The sequence below is a fragment of the Chiloscyllium plagiosum genome, unplaced genomic scaffold, assembly GCF_037043375.1.
Source record: "Chiloscyllium plagiosum isolate Xiang-an unplaced genomic scaffold, Cpla_swu_hap1 HiC_scaffold_37, whole genome shotgun sequence".
NCBI classification, from domain to species: domain Eukaryota; kingdom Metazoa; phylum Chordata; class Chondrichthyes; order Orectolobiformes; family Hemiscylliidae; genus Chiloscyllium; species Chiloscyllium plagiosum.
The window spans coordinates 26,545,953-26,570,410 of NW_028270175.1; the positions used below are offsets into that span (position 1 = coordinate 26,545,953).

At 40.8% G+C, this 24,458-nt stretch overlaps 1 protein-coding gene across 1 annotated transcript in view; it reads left to right on the forward strand.

Moving 5' to 3' along the window:
• padi2 (peptidyl arginine deiminase, type II) overlaps nucleotides 1-23,891 on the forward strand; it is a 40,029-nt gene extending 16,138 nt beyond the window's left edge. The window contains exons 9-17 of the mRNA XM_043675696.2: nucleotides 1,585-1,688; nucleotides 2,908-3,019; nucleotides 10,175-10,282; nucleotides 13,618-13,763; nucleotides 17,018-17,165; nucleotides 20,538-20,631; nucleotides 22,547-22,623; nucleotides 22,717-22,848; nucleotides 23,300-23,891. Of these exons, the coding sequence (XP_043531631.2) occupies nucleotides 1,585-1,688; nucleotides 2,908-3,019; nucleotides 10,175-10,282; nucleotides 13,618-13,763; nucleotides 17,018-17,165; nucleotides 20,538-20,631; nucleotides 22,547-22,623; nucleotides 22,717-22,848; nucleotides 23,300-23,533 (1,155 nt within the window). The 3' untranslated portion in view covers nucleotides 23,534-23,891. The remainder of the gene's footprint in view (nucleotides 1-1,584; nucleotides 1,689-2,907; nucleotides 3,020-10,174; nucleotides 10,283-13,617; nucleotides 13,764-17,017; nucleotides 17,166-20,537; nucleotides 20,632-22,546; nucleotides 22,624-22,716; nucleotides 22,849-23,299) is intronic.
• Nucleotides 23,892-24,458: the final 567 nt, after the last annotated feature.

Genomic DNA, 24,458 nt, shown 5'->3' on the forward strand with positions numbered 1-24,458 from the left:
TCATGTCTTTGTAGGACTGAACTGTGCAAAGATTAGTGAATGCTTTTTATCTACATTACAACTTTAAAAAAAAAATCATAATTTGCTATAAAGTGATGCAGGACATCACAGGATTGTAAATGGCACTTGTATCAATGCAAGTACTTTCTTGCTATGTGGAGTTCCATTCTTGTGCATTCTTGCAACTTTTGAAGATTTTGAACAATAACATTGAAATATAAACTTCTGTCCTGTAAAAGAAGTTAGCAGAATTCTTTGACATTGTGGGGAATTGTAATGGTGTGGGGCCATAACAGGCAGGTTTGAAATGACTTTATTGGTTGATGTAACTGCTCTTTATTGAAGGGACTGAGCTGACCATTATATCCTCCTGTCACTGGATATTGTTCACACACTCCTTCCTCTGCAACTTCATCATGCTGTGAGAAATAATGTCCTTCCATACTCTTTATAATCATTGTTTTTCAGCTTCCAAAAGTCTTGCACATTGTCAGGACATTGTAATGTGTGCATCATGCTATAATAATCATTGAGCTCTCACAGGCTTGTACCACAGAGCTTTATACAGGAAACTAGAATGGACTTGAAAGATATTCATTTGTCTACTCCACTGCATTTCCTGTTCATACAGTGCAAGCATCATTAATCTATAGATTCTTCTATCTGGAGAACTTTAATGAATTGAGAAATCATCACTGTAGACAGCCCTCATCAAGGCAGCATCCTTGTATTTGACATTCACATGAAAAATAAGGAAACTGTCAGTGAGTGCTAGTTGTGAGTTAGTGATGATGAAAGCCTTGCTATTCATCAAATTGAGAAAGTAGGGGTCATTATATTTGGTGCTTTGAGTGGCACATGTATTCAGTCAATAGATCTTTCCATCTGTGGGAATCTTAATTATCTATAGAACTAGATAACTGTATCTCTTTTTTGGGTTAGTTTTGGATTAAGTTTCTAGTGGTAGTGGGCTGCGGGGTGTCAGCCTGCGGTTGACATTTCCCAAATAATTTCGGGGGTGAGGGGTGTTGGGCCATTGGAAAGTTGTGGTGGCACCTTGCCATCCCTGTAGAGACATTAGAGAATTGAAAGGGTCACTGTAATTTTCTGTTACTTGCTGACCTTTCTAAAGATCTGGAAAGAAATTCAGCACCATTTACAAAGCTGAGCTCAAGCTAATTCTCAGTTAGTGGGACTTTCTTTGGGATTAAAACTATATCTTTAATGCACAGATTTGTCATAGTAACTACAACATTAGGGTAATGATTACATTTGTGTCTCCAGTAATTCTTACTGGATGCAAAGGAATGTACAGAATACTCCTCCAGTTGATATGAATTTTGAGATAAAAGTAAGAGTAAAATGCAGTGAAAATCCATCACAAAGGTGAGCCTCCTCCCACTGGCTCCTAAGCAGGATTACACATGTTATTAGACAAGCTGGGAAACTTAATCCAGGAAGTATAAGGTTTTGATTGACGAAGTTGCATTATATGAGGTGAAGGGGAATATGTACTGCTGGAAAGTGAAATATCAACTCAAGTTTCTGTAAATGTATGATATTTGAATGCATTTTTTTTTCTAGTTTCAAGGACATGCTCCCATTTTCACTGAACACGTCATATTTCATTTAGCTCCATGGATAATGTTGCCTAACACTCTGGCTCCTCAGGAAGTGTTTGTGTGCAGGTATGAGACTGTCTTATAAAGAAGCAACTGGTTTTCATCATGGATTGAGCATCAACTTTCTTTAGTACATGCAGTAGTTCTCAAGATCAACCTTGTAAATAGTCACTGAAGTTGCCAGCTGCAGTTTGGTCAAATTTGGTCATTGAGTTTGCTTTCAGTTGGCTAAGTTTGGATTGCCATAAGGGCAGTTATGGAGCAATCTGTGATTGTGTATAATCCTTACCAGAGAGACCTGATACATGAAATATCTCAATATAATGACTGACTCTCGAGCAAATTTATCAAATTGATTATTTCTTTTTCTAGATTTCTCTGTAACTATAGACCACTTAAACTCATGTCTGTCCTGGAGTTATTATTATAACCTGTTAATAATGAGAGTGATCATTTGCATAATACTATAGACTTGTCAACCTCCATCTAACTAAACTAATTGAATTGTTAGAGGAGAGTTTTAACATGCTACATCAGGGAATGTCTAAAGGTGTTATTTATATGGTTTTCCAGAAGACATAGGTCTAAACAGAAAATTATTAGCAAAATGTAGTCCATGGAATTGAAGGGAACTGATAAATATGTCAATAGAATTAGTCAGGAAGTAGAAGACAGTCAAACAATAGTAAGTACTCCAGTCGGCTGGAAGTGACTAATGACGTCCTTCAAGGATCTGATCTGGACGTCAGGTTTTCAACAGATTTATCAGTGACTTGAAAGAAGGAGTAGCAAGTCTTAAAGTTAAATTTGCTAACAACCATAATTTAACTGATAGAGTAAGCATAAAATGGGAGCAGAAAAGAAAATTGGGCAAAACTGTGACCTGTGGAATTCAATGTGTGGACAATGTGGCGAAGTATGCAGTATATTTCACCTTGAACAAAAGAAATGGAGAGGGGTAGGAATTATGAAACAGGGATTTTGGAGGTACTGGAAAGGTACTGGAAAGTTGTAAAAACATTGAAAAGGTTAAAGGAATGTTAGTCTCAGTCTTAAGAGTTGATTGCAAATAGTTGAAATTTTGTGCTTCAATTAAATAAAACTTTTCTAAAATGAGTTCTAGGAAGGATATAGGGGCTTTAGAGGGGATAAAGCATACATTCCAAGGCTGAAAAGGTTAAATTATGAAAAGAGATTTTAAAGAATTGGCCTAGAGTATGGACAATTAAGTGTTGATCTAGTCCAGCTGTTCCCTTCAATAGAATCTTATTTCTTTTTTGTCTAGTGTAAGCAATAATGCAAAATTCCTTAAGGAATTCAGTGCTCTGGTGGAGAAGGCAGAGTGCAAGCTGACAGTTTGTCCTGAAGAAATGAATCGCCGTGATCGCTGGATACAGGTAAAATATTGAGTTCCTAAAATTCCAGTTTGCAGGAAGAGTGAACACATGTAAAAGGTAAGTGCTGCAGTAACCTTCATCTCCAGGAACAGCACGTGCAGTACTAAAAGATGGTCTCGAATCAGGCCATGCAGACCGGAAAACATCATTGGGGTAATAGAATCTCTAAATGAAATTTAGTTGCTATAGGTGCAGAAAAGAGCTCTTGATACCCTCCTCAATTTGCTCATCAAGGGATTGAATATCCCAGATCTTCAACAAATAAGTTGCAAAAATAGTTTGTATGGTTTGATATTTTAATTAAATAAAAAAAGCAATTAATGGTACTAATTCGCTAGAAATTGATGTTTTCAAATTAGAATGTAATATTAGTAATTCCAGATCTTAATCTGAATTTTCACAGTACAAATACATAAGCACATTGAAAACACCAATAATGCAGTTTACATTTGGGATGTTAACACAATCAAAAAACTAGTACAGACAAACATGGATCTCTTGTTATGTCAGTCCTGATGAAGGGGCCCTGCCTGAAATGTTGATTCTCCTGCTCCTCGGATGCTGCCTGCCTGCTATGCTTTTTCCAGCACCACACTTTATCGACTCTGACTCTCCAACATCTGCAGTCCTCACTATTCCCTTGTCTTTAACTTTTATCTAGAAGAATATTGATGGTATTTCTTAATATCTATACTTACTAAAATTTATAAGAATTGTAAATCAAAAAGGGAATTTTTTAGGGTCTTAGATGGTGCAAGTCATTTAAAAATTGGCCTTGTATCAAGCAGTTATGAAGTTAATTTAGTTAAAAATCACACAACACCAGGTTATAGTCCAACAGATTTATTTGGAAGCACTAGCTTTTGGGGTGCCGCTCCACCTTCAGGTGATTGTGGAGAATAGGATCATGATCACAGAATTTATAGCTAAAGGAGTACAGTGTCATGGAGATGTGATAAATTAAACAATTTTAGATCAAATCTTTCATCTTTTAGAATGGGATATGCTGGTTTCTGTTCTTTGATATGTAAATCCCAGAAATTATTTTAAATTACATTCTCAACATAACTTAGCAATGAGGTGACCCCACTCTCTCACACACACACCTACATACTCACACGCCCATGCAGACCCTCTCACATACCTGTTGCCTCATCAAAAAACACCAGCTGATTAGTTAAACATGTTTCCCATTTAGAAACTTTAGCTTGCCACTTGAAGAACACCATTTCATTTTCTGCTTGTGGACCCTGCAGCCTTCAGTACTCAAATCAAACTCAATAATATTATGGCCTGAGTACCTTCTACAAATGTCCTTACCCCAACATAGGCCTTGTCAACACATGGGCTGCTAACACAACTATTCAATTGTCAGCTACTAATGGTTTCCCTTAGCAGCTACTGATTATTTCAGGTTGAACTTTACCCATTCCTTTGTCTGCCTAATTGTTGTTCTCACTCTTACTATTTCGGCTCCAGCTCCGCTTTTAACTGTCCCTCCCTCCCCTGCCTTATCTTCAGATACAGTAGTCCCTCCATACCCGCCGAGGTTACATTCCAAGACCTACTGAAGAAGCTTGAAACCGCGGATAGGAGCGAACCCATTCATTTAAATGGGAAACTTACTTTCCCAGCAGCTTCCTGGTCCCTGGTGTTGGAACGTTCCCTATAATGTGTGCAAGCCGTGGTAAACCACGGGTAACTGAAACTGTGGAAATCAAACCCATGGATACAGGGATCGCCTAGCTACAATCAGTTCTGAAGAAGGGTCACTGAACCCAAAATGTTAACTCTACTTTCTCTCCACAAATGCTGCCAGGCTTGCTGAATTTTCCCATCAACTTGTGTTTTTGTTTCTAGTTTCTAGCATCCACAGTTATTCAGTTTTGTTTATATAGTACAATATAAAATTGTCGTTTTTAAGAGCGAGTGAATGATCTCCTTTCTTCTGGCACCTCCCCTGTGACTAGGGAAGCCTGAAATGCACTTGCAACTTCCACTCTCACTACCTTTAATATCCTTAGATAACTGTATTAGTTTTGTACACAATAAAAAATTTGATTTTCTTACCAAATATTGCATGCTCTCAGTCATCTCTTGAACCTGCTAGAGTTGAAACATGTCACTCAGTTCCAGTCCCACATTCGATCAGATTCTGCCCTGTTCTGTTCCTCAGGATTGTACATGTTTCAGACGTATAATCACACCTTCTAAAAGCCCAATCTGTGTAACCCATCCTCATATAATAAATGGCCTTCCTCCTAACATCCCAGAAATCGGTTAAGCGATTAAATCAAGTACTTCAGATGCTGGTACTCTAAAACAAAAACAGAAAGTGGTGAAAATGCATCAGATCAGGCAGCATCAATGGAGAGAGAAAAAAAATTAGCATATTGAATTCTTTGGTTTTTATAAGTAGTGGTTTTCTGCACTACTTCTAATGTAATTAAATAATTTTGTACATGAGATGATTAAAAGTATACACACTACTTCAGATGCAGTCTCGCTAACAACCTGTACAACTTTAGCAAAATTTCTCTACTTTTATTTTCAATTTGCCTTGCAATAAAATAAATTTGAACCCATAATGTAGGACAACAAACCAGATGCAGTACTGAGACAATATAGCTATGACTAATGTGCTATCTTGCCCGAGTTTCTATACCAAGGTCTTCTCATCTCAGGTTAGTGTAAAAATACTTTTAGCACTATTTCAAAGAAGTTCAGGAATATTGTCCCCAAAGCCCTGATGAATATTTATTCCTCAACTAACAACGTAAAATCTAGTTGTTTGACACCAGGACAATTAAATAAATATTGAAGACAGATAAGCAAAAGCTTGTGTGGATGTCTGAGAGAGAGGTGAAGAGGTTTAGGGATCTACTTCCCGACCTTCTGTTTACAATGGAATGAAGAAGATTAGGGTTGCACATAGCATTACAATTGGAAAACTGAGATTTTGAAGAATTGGAGAGCCAGACAAGGTTACAGAAGTAGTCAGGGACAAAAATATGGAAGGATATAAATATGAATATTCTCTTTCAAGATTAAGGCCTAACAATCTAGAAGGTCATGTTGGCCAGTGAATACATGGATGATTAGTGAAAGGGTTTAGGTGTCAGTTGATCAATGCAGAGCAATTTTTTTGTGTGTTAATAAAATTTAGCCTAAAGGCAATCGGTCTCTGCATAAAACCAGTCAGCCAAACAGCCAATGTCGGTCAAAGTTCAGTGAAACTATTTTCTCACCTGCACAGTCCAATAATACCAAATTTATAAGGAGGACCAGCACATCTTTTTTACGGCAACAATTAGAGAAATGCTTGTCACAGAACAATTGTGACATTGAATTTGCTTGTGGTGCATTGAAATGGGGCGGCTTTAGAGAATATTGACCATCTCCAAACCCACAGGAGTGTCCTGCTGACCAAAGCACATATTATGAAGAGATCCAGCACCACCTCCAGTGTGCTAGCGCAGCCTTGGCCTCCTGAAGGAACGGGTGTTCAAGCACAACAACATCAGATTCAACTCCAAGCTCATGATGTACAGAGCTGTGGTGGTTCCTGCCCTCCTATATGGCTCTGAGATGTGGATAGTCTAAAGCAGATATCTCAAGGCACTGGAGCAGTACCACCAATGCTATCTGCAAAAGACCCTGTGAATGTCCTGGGAAGAAAGGTGCACCACTGCCAGCATCCACAACCAGGCCAACATCCCCTTCATCGATGCATTGACCACCCTTGCTTGCTGTGGTGGGCTGGGCATGTCATCCACATGACCGACAGGAGATTACCCAAGCTATCGCTCTACTACCAGCTTCGAAATGGCAGGCGAGCCCCAAGTGGACAGAGGAAATATAAATTAGCTGATGACACAAAGATAGATAAGAAAATCAGATGTGAAGAAGAGATAAGGGGGCTACAAAGGAATATGGATATGTCACATCAGTGGCAAAGATCCAGAAGTTTTATATGAAAAAAACGTAAGCTGATTCATTTTGACAAGAAGAAAATAAAAGAAGCATAGTGACTAAATAAAATATTGCAGAGCTTGGAGATGCAGATGGAACTGTGCACAAATGAGGAAAAGTTTAGCATGCAGATGATGTAGGTAATTAGGAAAATTAATAGAATGTTATCAGTTATGCAAAAGTAATTGAAATCAAAGGTTATACTTCAGTTATATAGGGCATTGGTGAGACCATATTTGCTGTACAATGCACAGTTTTGGTCTCCTTATTCAAGGAAGGATGTAAATGCACTGGAAGCAGTACATAGAAGATTTACCAGACTAATGTAGAATGGGTGGCTTGTCTTATGAGGAAAGGTTGGGCAGGCTAAGCTTGTATCTGTGGGAGTTTAGGATAAAAGCAGTGACTTGATTGTATCACATAAGATCCAGAAATCTTTTGACAGTTTGGATGTAGAAGCAAATTTTTTTGTGGAAGAATATAGAGCTCGGGGTCACCATTTTAAAATAATGAGGCAGAGATGAGGAGGATTTGTTTTGTCAGAGAATGCCACGAGTCTTTGGAACTCTGTTTTCCAAAAGACCGTGGAAGTAAGTGCTTGAATATTTTTAAGACAAAAACAGATTCTTAGTAAACATGGTGGCTCAGTGGCTAGCACTGCTACCTCACAGTGCCAGGGACCCGAGTTCGATTCCAGACTTGGGTGATCGCCTGTGTGGAGTTTGCACATTCTCCTCATGTCTGCGTGGGTTTCCTCCCACAGTCCAAAGATGTACAGATTAGGTGAATTGGCCATGCTAAATTATAAGAATAATTAGAATATAACATAGCAAAGATGAGTGGGAAGCTGGAGGACTGAGCAACAGAGGATAACTAAAAAGGCAATACGCGGAGGAAAAATGAGATACAAAGGCAAACTGGCCAAAAAACTAAAGGAGGATAGGAAAAGCTTTTTTAGGTATGTGAAAAGAAAAAAAATCATTAAGACTAAAATTCCACCCTTGAATCAGAAACGGGTGAATTTATTATGGGGAACAAGGAAATGGCAGAAGAGTTGAATAGGTACTTTGGATCTGTCTTCACTGGGGAAGACACAAGCAATCTTCCAGATGTAATAGTGGCTAAAGGACATAGGGTAATGGATGAACTGAAGGGAATTTATATTCGGCAGGAAATGGTGTTGGAGAGACTGTTAGGTCTGGAGGCTGATAAGTCCTCAGGACCTGATGGTCTGCATCCCAGAGTACTTAAGGAGGTGACTGTAGAAATCGTGGACGCATTGGTAATCATTTTCCAATGTTCTATAGATTCAGGACCAGTTCTTGTGGATTGGAGGGTGGCTAATGTTGTCCCACTTTTCAAAAAAGGAGGGAGAGAAAGCAGGGAATTATAGACAGGTTAGCCTGACATCAGTGGTGGGAAAGATGCTGAAGTCAATTATAAAAGATGTAATTATGACTCATTTGGATAACAGTAACAGGATAGGTCAGAGTTAGCATGGATTTATGAAGAGGAAATCATACTTGACTAACTTCTGGAATTTTTTGAGGATGTAACTATGAAGATGGACAAGGGACAGCCAATGGATTTCGTGTACCTGGACTTTCAGAAAGTCCCACATAGGAGATTAGTGAGCAAGATTAGGGCACATGGTATTGGGGGCAAAATACTGACTTGGATTGAAAATTGACTGGCTGACAGGAAGGAAAGAGTACTGATTAATGGGTCCCTTTTGGAATGGCAGGCACCACAAGGTTCGGTGCTGGGACTGCAGTTGTTTACAATATACATTAATGATATAGATGAAGGTATTAAAAGTAATATTAGCAAATTTGCTGATGACACAAAGCTGGGTGGCAGGGTGAATATGGGGTGACTTGGACAAGCTAGGTGAGTGGACGGATGCATGGCAGATGCAGTTTAATGTGGATAAATGTGTGGTTATCCACTCTGATGGCAAGAACAGGAAAGCAGATTACTTTCTAAATGGAGTCAAGTTAGGTAAAGGGGAAGTACAACGAGATCTAGGTGTTCTTGTACATCAATCAATGAAAGCAAGCATGCAGGTACAGCAGGCAGTGAAGAAAGCTAATGGCATGCTGGCCTTCATAACAAGAGGAATCGATCAAGGAGCAGAGTTCCTTCTACAGCTGTACAGGGCCCTGGTGAAACTGCAGCTGGAGGATTGTGTGCAGTTTTGGTCTCCAATTTTGAGGAAAGACATTCTGGCTATTGAGGGAGTACAGCGTAGGTTCACGAAGTCAATTCACGGAATGGTGCGGCTATTATACGTTGAAAGATTGGAGCGACTAGGCTTGTATACATGACTTTAGAAGGATGAGAGGCGATCTGATTGAGACATATAAGATTATTAAAGGATTGGACACACTGGAGGCAGGAAGCATGTTTCTGCTGATGAGTGAGTCCAGAACCAGAGGACACAGTTTAAAAATAAAGGGTAGGCCATTTAGAACAGAGTTGAGGAGAAACCCCTTCACCCAGAGAGTGGTGTATATATGGAATGCTCTGCCTCAGAAGGCAGTGGAGGCCAAGTCTCTGGATACTTTCAAGAAAGAGATGAATAGAGCTCTTAAAGATAGTTGAATTAAAGGTTATGGGGATAAGACAGGAACAGGATACTGATTGTGGATGATCAGCTATGATCATAATGAATGGTGGTGCTGGCTTGAAGGGCTGAATGGCCTACTCCTGCACCTATTGTCTAAATTGCCCATAGTGTTCAGGGACGTGTAGGTTAGATGCATTAGTTATGGGAAATGTAAAGTAATAGGGTAGGAGAATTGGTCTGGGTGGGTTACTCTTCGGGGGATCAGTGTGGACTTGTTGGGCCGAATGGCCTGTTCCCACACTACAGGGATTCGATAATTCGAAACAAGAGAGTGAAAGGTTATTGAAGTGAGGCTTGGAATGTGGATTAATTAGAACAGCCATGATCTCAGTAAATGCCTGAATAGGCTCAAGGACCAAATAACCGCCTCCTACTCTTAATTTGTATCTGTTCTATCTGTAGAAGTAGTCTCCTTGCCTGTGCGTTTTGTTTTTTCTCCTCTCTCCCAGGCTTTTCCAGTGCTATTGATCTTTTATTTGCCTAAATTTATATTTCTTTTGTCTTTTTGCACCTTGCCTTTCTGAGGGATTGTCATGCTGATCTTTCTCTTCCAGGATGAAATTGAATTTGGCTACATACAAGCCCCTCACAAATCCTTCCCTGTTGTGTTGGATTCTCCTCGGAATTCTGGTCTAATGATGTTTCCGTACAAAAAACTCCTGGTAAGGCACAACGTTTCTTTGGAGCATAATTTTAGAATTTTTAAAATCACTTCAGTTTACTCACGTATTTTGGGGATCATGTATTTCTTTTGTAACTTACCTTATTCTAAGTATTCATTTGTGACCTTCAACAGTGTACAATAAAAAAACCTCTATACAGCAAAAGGTTATAACAAACTTAACTGTTTGAATACTAAGTTGACAGGATTGTCAAGTCTGAACGTATTCCTGTTGTAAGACAGTTTGAATCAGATTCCAAAGCTAGGATCTTTGTTGAGGTCACAAATTAGTAAGTTTGCAGATGACACCAAAATTGGAGGTGTACTGGACAGCAAAGAAGGTTACCTCAGATTACAACAGGATCGTGATCAGATGGGCCAAAGGGCTGCGGAGTGGCAGACGGAGTTTAATTTAGATAAATGTGAGGTGCTGCATTTTGGAAATCAGGGGAGGATTTATACACTTAATGTAAAGTCCTGGGGAGTGTTGCTGAACAAAGAGACCTTGGAATGCAGGTTCATAGTTCCTTGAAAGTAGAGTAGCACTTAGATAGGATAGTGAACAAGGCATTTGGTATGCTTTCCTTTATTGGTCAGAGCATTGTGTGTAGGAGCTGGGAGGTCATGTTGTGTCTGTACAGGACATTGGTTAGGCCACTTTTGGAATATTGCATGCAATTTGATCTCCTTTCTTTTGGAGGGATGTTGTGAAACTTGAAAGGGTTCAGAAATGATTTACAAGGATGTTGCCAAGGTTGGAGGATTTGAGCTATAGGGAGAGGCTGAATAGGCTGGGGCTGTTTTCCCTGAAGTGTCGGAGGCTGAGGGGTGACCTTATAGAGGTTTATAAAATCATGAGGGGCATGGTCTTTTTCCTGGGGTGTGGGAGTCCATCAGTAGAGGACATAGGTTTAGAATGAGAGGAGAAAGACATAAAAGTGACCAAAGGGGCAACTTTTTCACACACAGGGTGGTGCATGTATGGGATGAGCTGCCAGAGGAAGTGGTGGAGGCTGGTACAATTACAGCATTTAAAAGGCATCTGGATGGATTTCTCAATAGGAAAGGCTTAATCCTGGCAAATGGGAGTAAATTAGGTTAGGATATCTGGTCAGCATGGATGAGTTGTACCGAAGGATCTGTTTCCATGCTATACGTCTCTATGACTCTATGACTATGATTTAGGGATCCTTAAAAAATGGCAGAGCCCAATTTCAAGGTTCCAGCTCCATTGCTGTTTCTGACCATTTTTATGGACATGGAATAAGGGTCTGGTAACCCATACACAACACGCTTGCCACCCTGCAATTTTAATGGATTCAGGCCCTTCGCTGATTAGGTATTTCTTCCAGAGAAAGTGAACTATGGGGGCATCTCAATCACACATGAGGAACTGAAAAAACACCAGCCACTCACTCCTGGAATTATTTAATGACATTATTTTAAATGCACAAATAAATGTTCTTTCAGCTTCAATAGTTATGTTATATTATAAACTGGGTGTGTTTTTGCTGCAGTGATTGGGATATCTAGTTTGAGATGTGTTAAATGGCCAGAGACCTTTTCAAAATTAAAAATGCACTTGCCACTTTATTGGGTGGTTTTGATTTACCGGAATATCTGAAGTAGCTTACATAAAGAAAATAGAATTATGGTTTTCAGTTTCAAATGACTTCATTTTTTACAGTTTTCAGGTTTTGTTATTGCTGAGTTAAGTGTCAATGCTTGACTGTGTGTCAGAAGTATCAGCACCACTTATCTCACATGGCAGAGAGTACTGTATTAGCATTTTGAGGGGCAATGGGGTGTAAGAGAGAACAGGAAAAGTGCATGGGGATAGTGCATGATGGAAGTGAGGGATAGAAGTTTGAAGGCCTGAAATGTATCATTTAAATTGAGCTAGTGTCCCAATAAATGGAGTCAGGATTTTATCATGCCAGTCTTACCATCTGTCCATTGCCACCTTGTACCTGCTTGCGTTGCAACCATTTCAGCCCTGTATTTCAGAATGAAGATATGGTGGCTAGCAACCCTTTTTAAAGGGAACATATTTACTGGGTCAACTTGACTTTCCAACCACTGCCATAAAAATCAGACTCCAAATATGGTTTGCAGCACTAAATATCTTTGTGTTGTTGTTCAATGGCCACCCAGACACTCATAATAAGTAGCATCCTGCAGAGACTGGTTTGGAGGTGTGAGTGGGAGCAAAATTAGGAAATATAATACTGAGGCAGCTCTCCAAAGAGTTGCCATCATTGAGTGATCTTGCTGGAGCTGGAATCTGTCTGGCATCAGCTACCTGCCAGGTAGTGGCTGGTGTCTAATTATTATCATTTGTACACCCATTGATAACAGTATTTGGTGGTTCTTGGCAATTAATAGGCCCCCATTGAAGCCAAAACCTGGCAGATACCTTTAGAGTGCCTGGATGTGATATCTGATGGCAGGCCTGAAATCCAATGACTCCTCCTTTAATAGGATAAGATTAGGATTGATTTAAGTTGTTTTTTATATTACTTTGATATAATAAAAGTCTACAAGCTATCTAAAAATAATAAAATGGTTAGATTGTTCATCCCTAGACTATTGAAGTTTCACCACATGAGCTCCGGCCCCTGTGCTTCTACATTTTGGTGCCTGACACATCTATTCTTGCAACATGATTACCCAAGTGAGCAGATTCTGAAATAACTGATTAACATGTTTCTCATGATCTGTAATTTTTCAAACTAATAAATGGAAACATCTGAAGAAATTGGAAATTATGCATTTTATTTAACACCCCTAGTGTTGGGCTCCTGGATTTTCTGAAGCAGGTTTAAGGAGATTTATATTAATTGCTGGATAGTTCAGAGCCTTCCCATCTTATTTTCAAATGCCCAGAGTGCTTCACTGGACAATCATCCAAAGTGTTTAATGGAAGAGTGGGAAGAGATCCACCCTGCAATGAACCCATGTTGACTATGTTTTGCAAATGCTAACTAAGGAATAGTAGTGCTTTGTTGTGTATGTATTCCGTGTCATATGTAATTTGAGTTTGCTGTCAATAAGTGTAAAAAGATTGGAAAATATTGTTTCCAGTATCTCCAGTAATGATGAATCTTTGTGTTCATTGAAATTTGATGACCTGTTTCTTAACTTTACCATTTGTGCAGACAGATTAAGTGATAGACTGCACTGAGGCCAATGGCCATATAGTTCAGCAAGCAACATTCTTAGCAACTATCAGTCTTTAACCATCAAATTCATTCTGATATAAAACTCTATCAATAGTGAGCTTATTTTTACTGCAAATTTGAATTCGATCTTGTCTATGGTTATGTATTTGTCTAGGGCCCGGATTTTGGACATGTAACCAGACAATCTAATTTTGTCAACAGCCTGGACTCCTTTGGGAATCTCGAGGTCAGCCCTCCAGTAACTGTGAATGGAAAAGAATATCCAATGGGAAGGATTATCATCGGAAGTGCTTTTCCTACGTAAAGTTATTTCATTGATTTTTGGGGAAGGGAAACCAAGGTGAAGAGTTCTTGTCCCTTGTGTATATTGCACAGGTGACAATCGTTCTCCAATATCTTGACCAAGTAACCCTGCTCCCTCTGTAAGTGTAGTTAGTGAAACACTATTGACTCAATGATTTGCTCAAGAGTTAGCCATTTCTGTTCATTCTGTCCTTTTCTAAAATCAAGCATTTTACATCAAGTGTTATATACATTTGATTTTACTTTTAATTGGACAAGCCTGAAGTTCAATTAGCCTTTAAATCATATATAGAATCCCAATTCTTAATATGTACATTTTTCAAATTGATACCACCTTTCCTATGATACAAACTGCATTTTCTTTTGAGGAAGTGCCTTTCGCAATGTGATGGACAGCAGTTGGGTCAACACTGACGCATGGGGATCTTTCACCCTAAAGATTATTAATTCACTGCCTGAGCACTCAGAATAAAAACAGAACTTTCTGGAAATACACAGGGGAATGGCTATTAACTTAATTGTTCTTTAAAAGTTCAATGTTTTGGTGGTTCGAGACACTTATGTAGCCTATACCCAACCAGGTGACTTCACAGAGGACTGTATATCTCCACACATCTTCCAGTCACTACTCAAATACCAAGTTTAAACTGTGCAAAAGTGAGGACTTTCACCTTTCTTCTCCTTGCCTGTTATTTGAATTAAGATGTAGACAGTAGAACTGAACTTCACAAGAAATGAGGAAACAACCCCATAAAAACAGATGGCACGGTGGCTCAGTGGTTAGCACTGCTGCCTCACAGCGCCAAGGACCCACGTTCAATTCCAGCCTTGGGTGACTGTCTGTGTGGAGATTGTACATTCTCCCAGTGTCAGCGTGGGTTTCCTCCGAGTGCACCGGTTTCCTCCTACAGCCCAAAGACATGCAGGTTAGGTGAATTGGTCATGCAAAATTGCCCATAGTGTTAGGTGCATTAGTCAGAGGGAAATGGGTCTGGGTGGGTTACTTTTCGGAGGGTCGGTGTGGACTTGTTGGGCTGAAGGGCCTGTTTCCACAGTGTAGGGAATCTAATCTAAACTGTACAGTTTGCTTGGCCCCCACTGAGTTCTGTGGAAGACTTGAAAAATCCAATAACAAATTAAGTGGAAACCTCGGGAAGTTATTGCTGAACCCTGTACTGAGATATTTGTATCACCAATAGCCACAGGTGAGGTGCTGGAAGACTGGAGGTTGGCTAATGTGGTGCCACTATTTAAGAAAGGTGGTAAGGAAAAGCCAGGAAACGAGAAATGGGTGAGCCTGACATTGGTGGTGGGCAGATTGTTGGACTGAACCCTGAGGGACAGGATTTACATGTATTTGGATAGGCAAGGACTGATTAGTATAGTCAACATGGCTTTGAGCGTGGGAAATCATGTCTCACTAACTTGATTGGGTTTTTTGAAGAAGTAACCAAGAGGATTGATGTGGGCAGAATGGTGGATGTGATCTATGTGGACTTCAGTAAGGTGTTCAACAATGTTATCATGGTAGACTGGTTAGTAAGATTAGATCACAGAATACAGGGAGAACTAACCATTTAGATGCCAACAGAATTGGCTCAAAGGTAGAAGACAGAGGGTGGTGATGGAGGGTTGCTTTTCAGACTGGAGGCCAGTGACTATTGGTGTGCCAAAAGGATTGGTGCTGGGTCCACTGCTTTTCATCATATATATAAATGGTTTGGATGTGAATATAGGAGATAAAGTTAGTAAGTTTGCAGATGACATCAAAATTGGAAGTGTAGTGGACAGCAAAGAAGGTTACCTCAGTGTACAACGGGGATCTTGATCATATGGGTCAATTTGGCCGAGAAGTGACAGATGGAGTATAATTTAGATAAATATGAGGTGCTGCATTTTGGAAAAGCAAATCAGGGCAGGACTTGTGGTAAGGTGCTGGGGAGTGTTTCTGAACAAGGAGATCTTGGAGTACAGGTTCATAGTTCCTTGAAAGTGGAATTGCAGGTAGGTAGGATAGTGGTTTGGTATGCTTTCCTTTATTGGCCAGTGCATTGAGTATAGGAGTTGGGAGGTTGGTGCGGCTGTACAGACAGTGGTTAGGCCACTTTTGGAATACTGTGTGCAGTTCAGATCTCCCTGCTATAGGAAGGATGTTGTGAAACTTGAAAGGGTTCAGAAAAGATTTACAAGGCTGTTGCCAGGGTTGAAGGGTTTGAGGAACAGGAAAAGGCTGAGGGCTATTTTCCCTGGAGTGTCGGAGGCTGAGGGGTGACCTTATGGAGATTTATAAAATCATGAGGGGCATGGATAGGATAAATAGACAAGGTCTTTTCCTTGGGGTGGGGATGGAGTCCAAAACTAGAGGGTATAGGTTTAAGGTAAGAGGGATAAGATTTAAAAGGGTCTTAAGGAGCAACATTTTTGTGCAGAGGATGATTGTGTATGGAATGAGCTACCAGAGGAAGTGGTGGAGGCTGGTACAATTACAACATATTTAAGAGGCATCTGGATGGGTATATGAATAGGAAGACTTTAGAGGAATATGGGACTAGATTAATTTAGGATATCTGGTCGGCTTGGATGAGTTGGACCTAAGGATCTGTTTCCGTGCTGTACATCTCTATGATTCTAAGTGCCCAGATTTGAAAAGGACACACAAATCTTGTGCCTTTGTCCATTGCCTTTCTACACCTGCCCATCTTGCCCTTGATCGACACATAAAGAAAGTGTTCAGCATTATAATGTGCAGGAAACAGTCCTTTATTATTGCTGGCACTCAAAAATGTGACCCTGATATTCCTAAAATATCATGAAATAAACCCTCAAAACCAATAAATTATGCAAGCAAGCTGACATTGCTTTATAGAGTGAGATTAGCCCAGGTAGGGGTAACACCTGTGACACTGTGATAGTGTGCTGTACCTTTCACATTATTGATCTCTCAGGCACTTTTAATTTGTGCCTTAAATCTGCCCTGGTATTTGCTGAGGGTCTGTTGTTAGATCAAAGGTCCTAATAGAAGACTGACAAAGTTTATGAATTTGCTAGGAAACTCGTAAAGAACACAGATGACCATTAGCTATTACAGCAATCATTAGTGTTCCAGCAAGTTTGACATTCTCTGGCCAGAGTTGTGTTCTTTTCTAGATCTTTTGGCTCAAAATGCGAAATAGAAGCAATCAAAGATTCATAAAACTGGTGTTCTTGATATAGAAAAGTAGAATTTATATTTTTAAAAATGATTTTTCTAGTACTTCTGATGGGCGGAACATGGCAAAGGTTGTTCGAGACTTTCTGTATGCTCAGAAGGTGCAGCCTCCTGTTGAACTCTTCTCCGACTGGTTGTTCGTGGGTCATGTGGATGAGTTCATGACCTTTGTTCCAGCCCCTGACAGAAAGGTAACCATTTTAGTTCTACCAAGTGAACAGTGAGGGATTTGCAGGGGATCGTTTTAGTCAACCTTGCCTCAAGATATGTGAAAACAGCACTTATGTGATTTCCCCAAGATTTTCACAAGTTATAAAGGATATGCTGGACAATTGAGTGAGTTCGTAAGGTAATTAACCATCAGACAGGTGTGAGAAACGAAGCTCACTCACTTCAATAATTTCAGTCCGAGACAAGATCTGAAGCAGTAGTATCGTTGATTACGCTCTTGCAAGAGGGGTGTGGTCTACAAGGCAGGCACACACACACCGAGTTTAACGAGTACACAATATTTATGTAATTCGTTTCTCTTCCCTCCTCCGATTGCTCCTCCCCTGTTTACATCTGTCACTACTCTAAACCCGGCTGTTTATCTCTGAACTCATCCGTCCTTGTCCGTGACAAAATGTTTATCTCTGGCCTCACAAGGCCATTTGACCACCTCCCTCTGTGGAGAAAGTGAGGTCTGCAGATGCTAGAGATCAGAGCTGAAAATGTGTTGCTGGAAAAGCGCAGCAGGTCAGGCAGCATCCAGGGAACAGGAGATTTTTTTTATAGAAAGGTCGAGGAAGGGGAGGGAGGAATCTGAGACTGTCCAGGTGAATTTGAGGTCGGGGTGGAAGGTGTTGGTGAAGTGGATGAACTGTTCAACCTCCTCGTGGGAGCACGAGGCGGCGCCGATACAGTCATCGATGTAGCGGAGGAAAAGGTAGGGGGTGGGGCCAGTGTAGTTGCGGAAGATGGATTGTTCCACATATCCTATGAAGAGGCAGGCATAGCTGGGGCCCATGCGGGTGCCCATGGCTACTCCTTTTGTTTGGAGGAAGTGGGAGGATTGGAAAGAGAAGTTGTTCAGGGTGAGAACCAGTTCAGTCAGTCGAAGGAGGGTGTCAGTGGAAGGGTACTGGTCGGTACGGCGGGAAAGAAAGAAGCGGAAGGCTTTGAGTCCTTCGTGATGGGGGAATGGAGGTGTACAGGGACGGGATGTCCATGGTGAAAATAAGGCGCTGGGGACCAGGGAAGCGAAAATCATGGAGCAGGTGGAGGGCATGGGTGGTGTCCCGAACGTAGGTGGGGAGTTCTTGGACTAAGGGGGACAGGACGGTGTCAAGGTATGCGGAGATGAGTTCGGTGGGGCAGGAGCAGGCGGAGACAATGGGTCGGCCGGGGCAGTCAGGTTTGTGGATTTTGGGCAGGAGGTAGAAGCGGGCGGTGCGGGGTTGTGGGACTATGAGGTTGGAGGCGGTGGATGGGAGATCCCCCGAGGTGATGAGGTTATGGACGGTCTGGGAGATGATGGTTTGGTGGTGGGGGGTGGGGTCATGGTCAAGGGGGCAGTGGGAGGAGGTATCTGCGAACTGGCGTTTGGCCTCAGCGGTGTAGAGGTCGGTGCGCCAAACTACTACCGCGCCTCCCTTGTCTGCTGGTTTGATAGTGAGGTTGGGGTTGGAACGGAGGGAGTGGAGGGCTGCACGTTCCGAGGGTGAGAGGTTGGAGTGGGTGAGAGGGGTGGGGGAGTTCAGGTGGCGGTTAATATCGCAGCAGCAGTTGGCTATGAAGAGGTCGAGGGCAGGTAGGAGGCCAGCACGGGGTGTCCAGGTGGATGGGGTGTGTTGGAGGCGGGAGAAGGGGTCGTCAGACCTCTGGGTGCTCCTTGCTTCACCCCTCTATCTTTTGAATATTTTTCTGGATGTCTGACCATGATTTAGTTACAAAGTGTACCCTCAGTAGCCCTTCAGCTACTAGCCCTTCCAACACGAAGCATAATCTGATTCCTCTTGACTGTAAGGCTGTTTTCCATTGACATATAAATTCAAATATTTACAAACCCAGTCTTATCTGACCCATACTTTGGCCAGAAGATGGCGGGACGAAGAATGGATTCCTTAGTCCATACAAAGCCACAATATTTATTCATCTTTTTCCTATCTTTTTCCCTTGTACAAGTATTATTTTTCCAATTCCACAACATCCTGCCCAACGGACTTTCTGGGAGTATGTTGTCAGGGACCCTGCCTCCATTTCCATTGCCTTTTTCTTTTGTTTTCCCGGAGGCATTTTACTTATCCTCGGCACAGCCCTATTGTTGTACCTAAGGATACACTACTCTAAACCCGGCTGTTTATCTCTGAACTCATCCGTCCTTGTCCGTGACAAAATGTTTATCTCTGGCCTCACAAGGCTGTTTGACCACCTCCCTCTGGGGTCTTATTGTTATATATCCTTCTCACTGCCATCTGTTTCCGTACTCGCCAAAGCAATATTTCCTTTTATTCTTTATTTACACTGAGCCTTATGACCTCTTGTTGGTGGTCTTTTCTTTTGTTTTTGCAAAACCGGGAAACAGATGCTTGTAACTGTTTGTACAGGCATATCTTACTTAACCGACACCCACCTCCCCTGATAGCCCACACTGGGCCTTGTGATTTTTGCAGAAAGAATGTTTACAATTCTTTTCCTTACGCAGCCAATGTGTGAACAATTATAAACAGATCCACTTGATACAGCAACCTGAGGTCAACAGAGCAATTGTAAGGTAGACTGCAAGGATTTCCATTGGATTCTATCTTCTGTCCTCCCAATTTACAGTTGATTTAAGGCAAAGTGGAACTGCATCAGAACCAAGCGTAGTCTCAAGGTCCTACCTATAGGATTGCCAATCAAAATCAATCAAAATGTATATGGATGGCTTATCTCCCTCTCTCAACCCAGGTTTCTTTGACTGCTTATTTGCATTCTCTCTCTCATTCACTGCATTCTCTTCGATTTTGTACTGTACATTCCCTGGAGAAATGCATTTCCTTCTATTGTTTTGGGAGGAAGTGGACTCATGGCATGGGTACCAATGGTCATTTGGAAGGAGCACAAGTGGTCAGGGGCAGTGCTCGAGGATAGATGCAAATTGCTGGAGGCATGTGACATCATCGTGCAAATCATTTTGGTCATTGGATCATCAAAACCATGTTCAGATTTATTGGGAAATCCATGAACTAGGCGGTTGGAAGAGAAACCGTTGGTAAATTTGGTCTGGCTCCTGTTGGAAACATAAAATTGGAAACAATCAAGCCAGTCCCAGCAAATTGGACAATGGCAAATTTTGAAGAGGAATGCCGTACTCAATTGTATAAGGGCTGTGGTCAAGACAAAGTCGTTAGGGAGCAATTGTGGTGGCCAACCCCTGGTTGGGAGGGAAGTTGACCACTATAACAGCACACTCCTCCACTACTTCATGTGTGTTTTAGGGAGAAAAAGACAAAGAGACAGAGTGGGATAGGTTAGTCAGGATGCCCTGCTGAGAGCACATCAGTGTTTGAAATATCCACATTTTGCCTATGTTTCTACAGGGTTTCCGCCTTCTCCTGGTAAGTCCTGATGACTGCTGTAAGTTGTTCAAGAAGCTCCAGAAAGAAGGACATGGTGAAACTCAAATGTTTGAAAGTGAGTTTCTAACTAGCTGTAATCATTCAAAAGTAAACATATACAACCCAATCCCTCTTTTGCCCTGAGCCTAAACTGCCTATCCTGCAAAAGGTGCTTGCTGCTGATATAGGACTTGGTAAAATGTATCTAGCTCACCCCCGAATATGTTCCTATTTAATACACCACATCCATGGACTTGATCAGATGAATGGCTCCTTCCCGTGGCATAATGTCACTATGACTATAAAAATAACAAGCAATGATAGTCATTTTTATACATACTAATTTAACATTGACAAAGGGAGACCCCAAAAATAAGAAATCCAGGAGACTTTGCAGCTTTGATTGCTTGAATAAGTTATAGAATTACAGAGATGTACAGCACAGAAATGGACCTTTCGGCCCAACTCATACATGCTGACCAGATATCCTAAACTAATCTAGTCCCATTTGTCAGCACTTGGCCCATATCTGACTAAACCCTTCCTCTTCATTTACCCATCCAGATTCCTCTTAAATGTACCAGCCAGCACCATTTCCTCTGGCAACTCATTCCATACACGTACCACCTTCTGCTTGAAAAAGTTGCCCCTTAGGTCCCTTTTAAATTTTTCATTTCTTACCCTAAATGTATGCACTCTAGTTCTGGACTCCCCACCCCAGGGAAAATACCTTGTCTGTTTACCCTATCCATGTCCCTCATGATTTCATAAACCTCCATAAGGTCACCCCTCAGCTTCCAATGTTCCAGGGAAAACAGCCCCAGCTTATTCAGCCTCTCCCTCTAGCTCAAACCCTCCAACCCTGGCAACATCCTTGTAAATCATTTCTGAACCCTTTCAACTTTCACATCCTTCCGACAGTTCTTCATGTTAATCAAATATAGGTCATGCAGAGTGGAGACCAGGAGCTTTCCTGTTGATGACTCTTTCTTTTCCAAACATCCGTCATGAACCAATGTGTGCTAAGATTTTCCTTCATTAATATAACTAATAAACAGAAACAGAGTTGGGAAGTCATGATGAGTTATGCAGGACATTGGTGAGGTCTCTTCCTGAAGTACTGTGTCCGGTTCTGGTCACCCAGTTACAGAAAGGATATCATTAAGCTGGAGAGGGTCCAGAAGAGGTTTACCCAGATGTTGCCGGATATGGAAGGTTTGGGTTATAAAGAAAGGCTGGATAGGCTGGGACTTTTTTCACTGGAGCATACGAGGTTGAGAGGCAGCCTAACAGAAGCTAATAAATGAATGAGAGGTATAGAGAGAGTTAATGTTAGGTGTCGATTCCTTCGGATGGGGGATTTCAAGACTAGGGAGCATTTTTAAGGTGAGAAGAGAGAGATTTAAAAACGACATGAGAGGCCTTTTTTTTACACAGAGAATGGTTTGTGTGTGGAATGAACTTCCTGTGGAAGTGGTAGATACAGGTACAATTACAACATATAAAAGACATTTAGATACATGAATAGGATAAGTTTGGAGGGATATGGGCCAAGCACTTAGGCCTAGTTTAGTTTGGGATCATGTTCAGCATAGCCTGGTTGGACTGAAAGGTCTGTTTCCGTGCTGTATGACTCTATGTCTACAAACTGGTATCAGGAATAAGAAACAGACAACAAATCATTAATGGGTGGAACATTTGGTTGCACAAACCTCAATGTAATTTAATAAAGAGATATTCAAAGAACCAGCTGAATAAGAAACAGCAATGTTGGCTTTAACATACACAAGAAATAACTGGATAAACTCCGCAGGGCTGGCAGCAACAGTAAAAAGAAAACAGAGTTAATGCATGGAACTTGAAACATTAGCTTAACTTTCTTCCAGACCTGCTGTGTTACTCCAGCAAATCTTGCTTCTTGTTTGTTTCAGATCTCTAGTACCTGCAGTTCTTTGTTTTATTTTAATATTGTTTTTATATTTCTTACCTAGATCTCGATACAAAACCAATCAAAATTAATGAAATCCTAGGTAATCAAAACCTATTGGACTATAATGCTTATGTGCAGGTGAGTCAATATGATATAACAGTGAACTATTAATGTATTCTTGTGCAAAAATGATTGCATAACTATTTCAAATTTTCTCCATCTTCCACTTAGCAATGTATTGATTGGAATCGAGATGCCTTAAAGAAGGAATTGGGACTGGATGAGCAAGATATTATTGATATTCCTGGGATGTTTAAGCTACACGAAAAATTCAACCAAGCAATAGCTTTTTTTCCAGATATGGTAAGTTATAACTGACAAGGGTGGATGGCATGTTCCCAGTATCTGCTTGAGGGTAACTGAGAGACACATAAGAGCAGCCATTAGAATGCATCCCCACCGGAGATGCATGGTCTCTGCTAAGCACCTTAGCAGGAATTAAGTCTTTGTCAGATGAATCATAAATGTAAAATAGGATATGTTTTATATTTTCACTAATAGATCTTTGCGTTATTGCCTCCTGCTTCTCCATTTTACTTAATTTTCCACTTATCATTTATTCTTTTCATAATTCCTTAACCTTTATCCTCATCTTTGTCTTTCAGTCTTTTATCCCCTCACTTACTCTGTCTTACTCTTCTTAGTTACTTTCTTTTCCTCTGACCCTTTTCGTTACCTCACAATTCATTATTTTTACCATTCCAATAGTTGGACGCAACTAATGAACACATTTGCTCACTTTGTGATTTTCTAGGTGAACATGATTATCCTTGGGAAATACCTGGGCATTCCAAAACCATTTGGGCCTCTGATCAATGGAAAATGTCCACTGGAATCTGCGTTGCGCTCAGCACTGGAACCCCTTGGCCTGGATTGTAACTTTATTGATGACTTTGCTTCCTATCACCTGAATAAAGGTGACGTTCACTGTGGTTCAAATGTATGCCGGAAACCGTTTTCTTTTAAGTGGTGGAATATGGAGATGTAATTGGCATTTACAATGATTAAAAATAACAACGCATTTCTTTTACCTTTGAATTTGTTTTGTGATGACAAAATGCTATCTGGATATTGGCATTCAAATTATGCTATTCAAGGACTTCAGGTGCTGTAATTGAATGTCAAAATCTATGCTCAGTTGGTTTCTCTTAAGAATTAGTTGAATTTTTAGGGTAAGTAGAGCCTTCTGTTTTTAGTTATGGGTTTTTGCAACTCGTGTTGTTTGCAAACGAGATTAATTTTAATTCAGGTGAAGTAATAACAGAAACTTGCATTAATCTAACATTTAGTATTGTTTAACAGTATTTCACTGGAACTACGACAATAAAAAGTTGTAATGACACAGATTGCAAGCTAGTTCCTTTGTGTTCCTTAGATATTGACAACTACTTTCACCATCTTGAAAGCATGAATGATTAACTAAAAATTTGACTTGAAAAATGTATTTTTTAAAAAAAATTTTTGACATCATGGCTGAACCTGATCTTGGCTTCAACTCACACATCCTATACACAGTTTCCAGGTGGACATCACTTTGGTTTAAAAATCTTCATTCTTGTTTGCAAATCCTTCCATGGCCTCACCTCTCCTTAATTCTCAACATTCCCCCACACTCCAACCCCTCAAACCTCAGTGCTCCTTCAGCTCTGGCCTCTTGAAGACTTGAGTTTTTAACTACTCGACCAGTGGTGGCTGTGCCTTCAGATCCCTAAGTGCTGGAATTCCCACTTTGTTTCACTCTCTCTCTCTTTGACGTGGATGTGCCAGTGTTGGACTGGGGTGGACAAAGTCAAAAATCACACGGCACTGGATTATAGTCCAACAGACTTATTTGGAAGTACAAGCATTCAAAACCAATGCTCATTCCTCAGGCAGCTAGTGAGAGAAAATACATAAGAGTCATACAACTTATG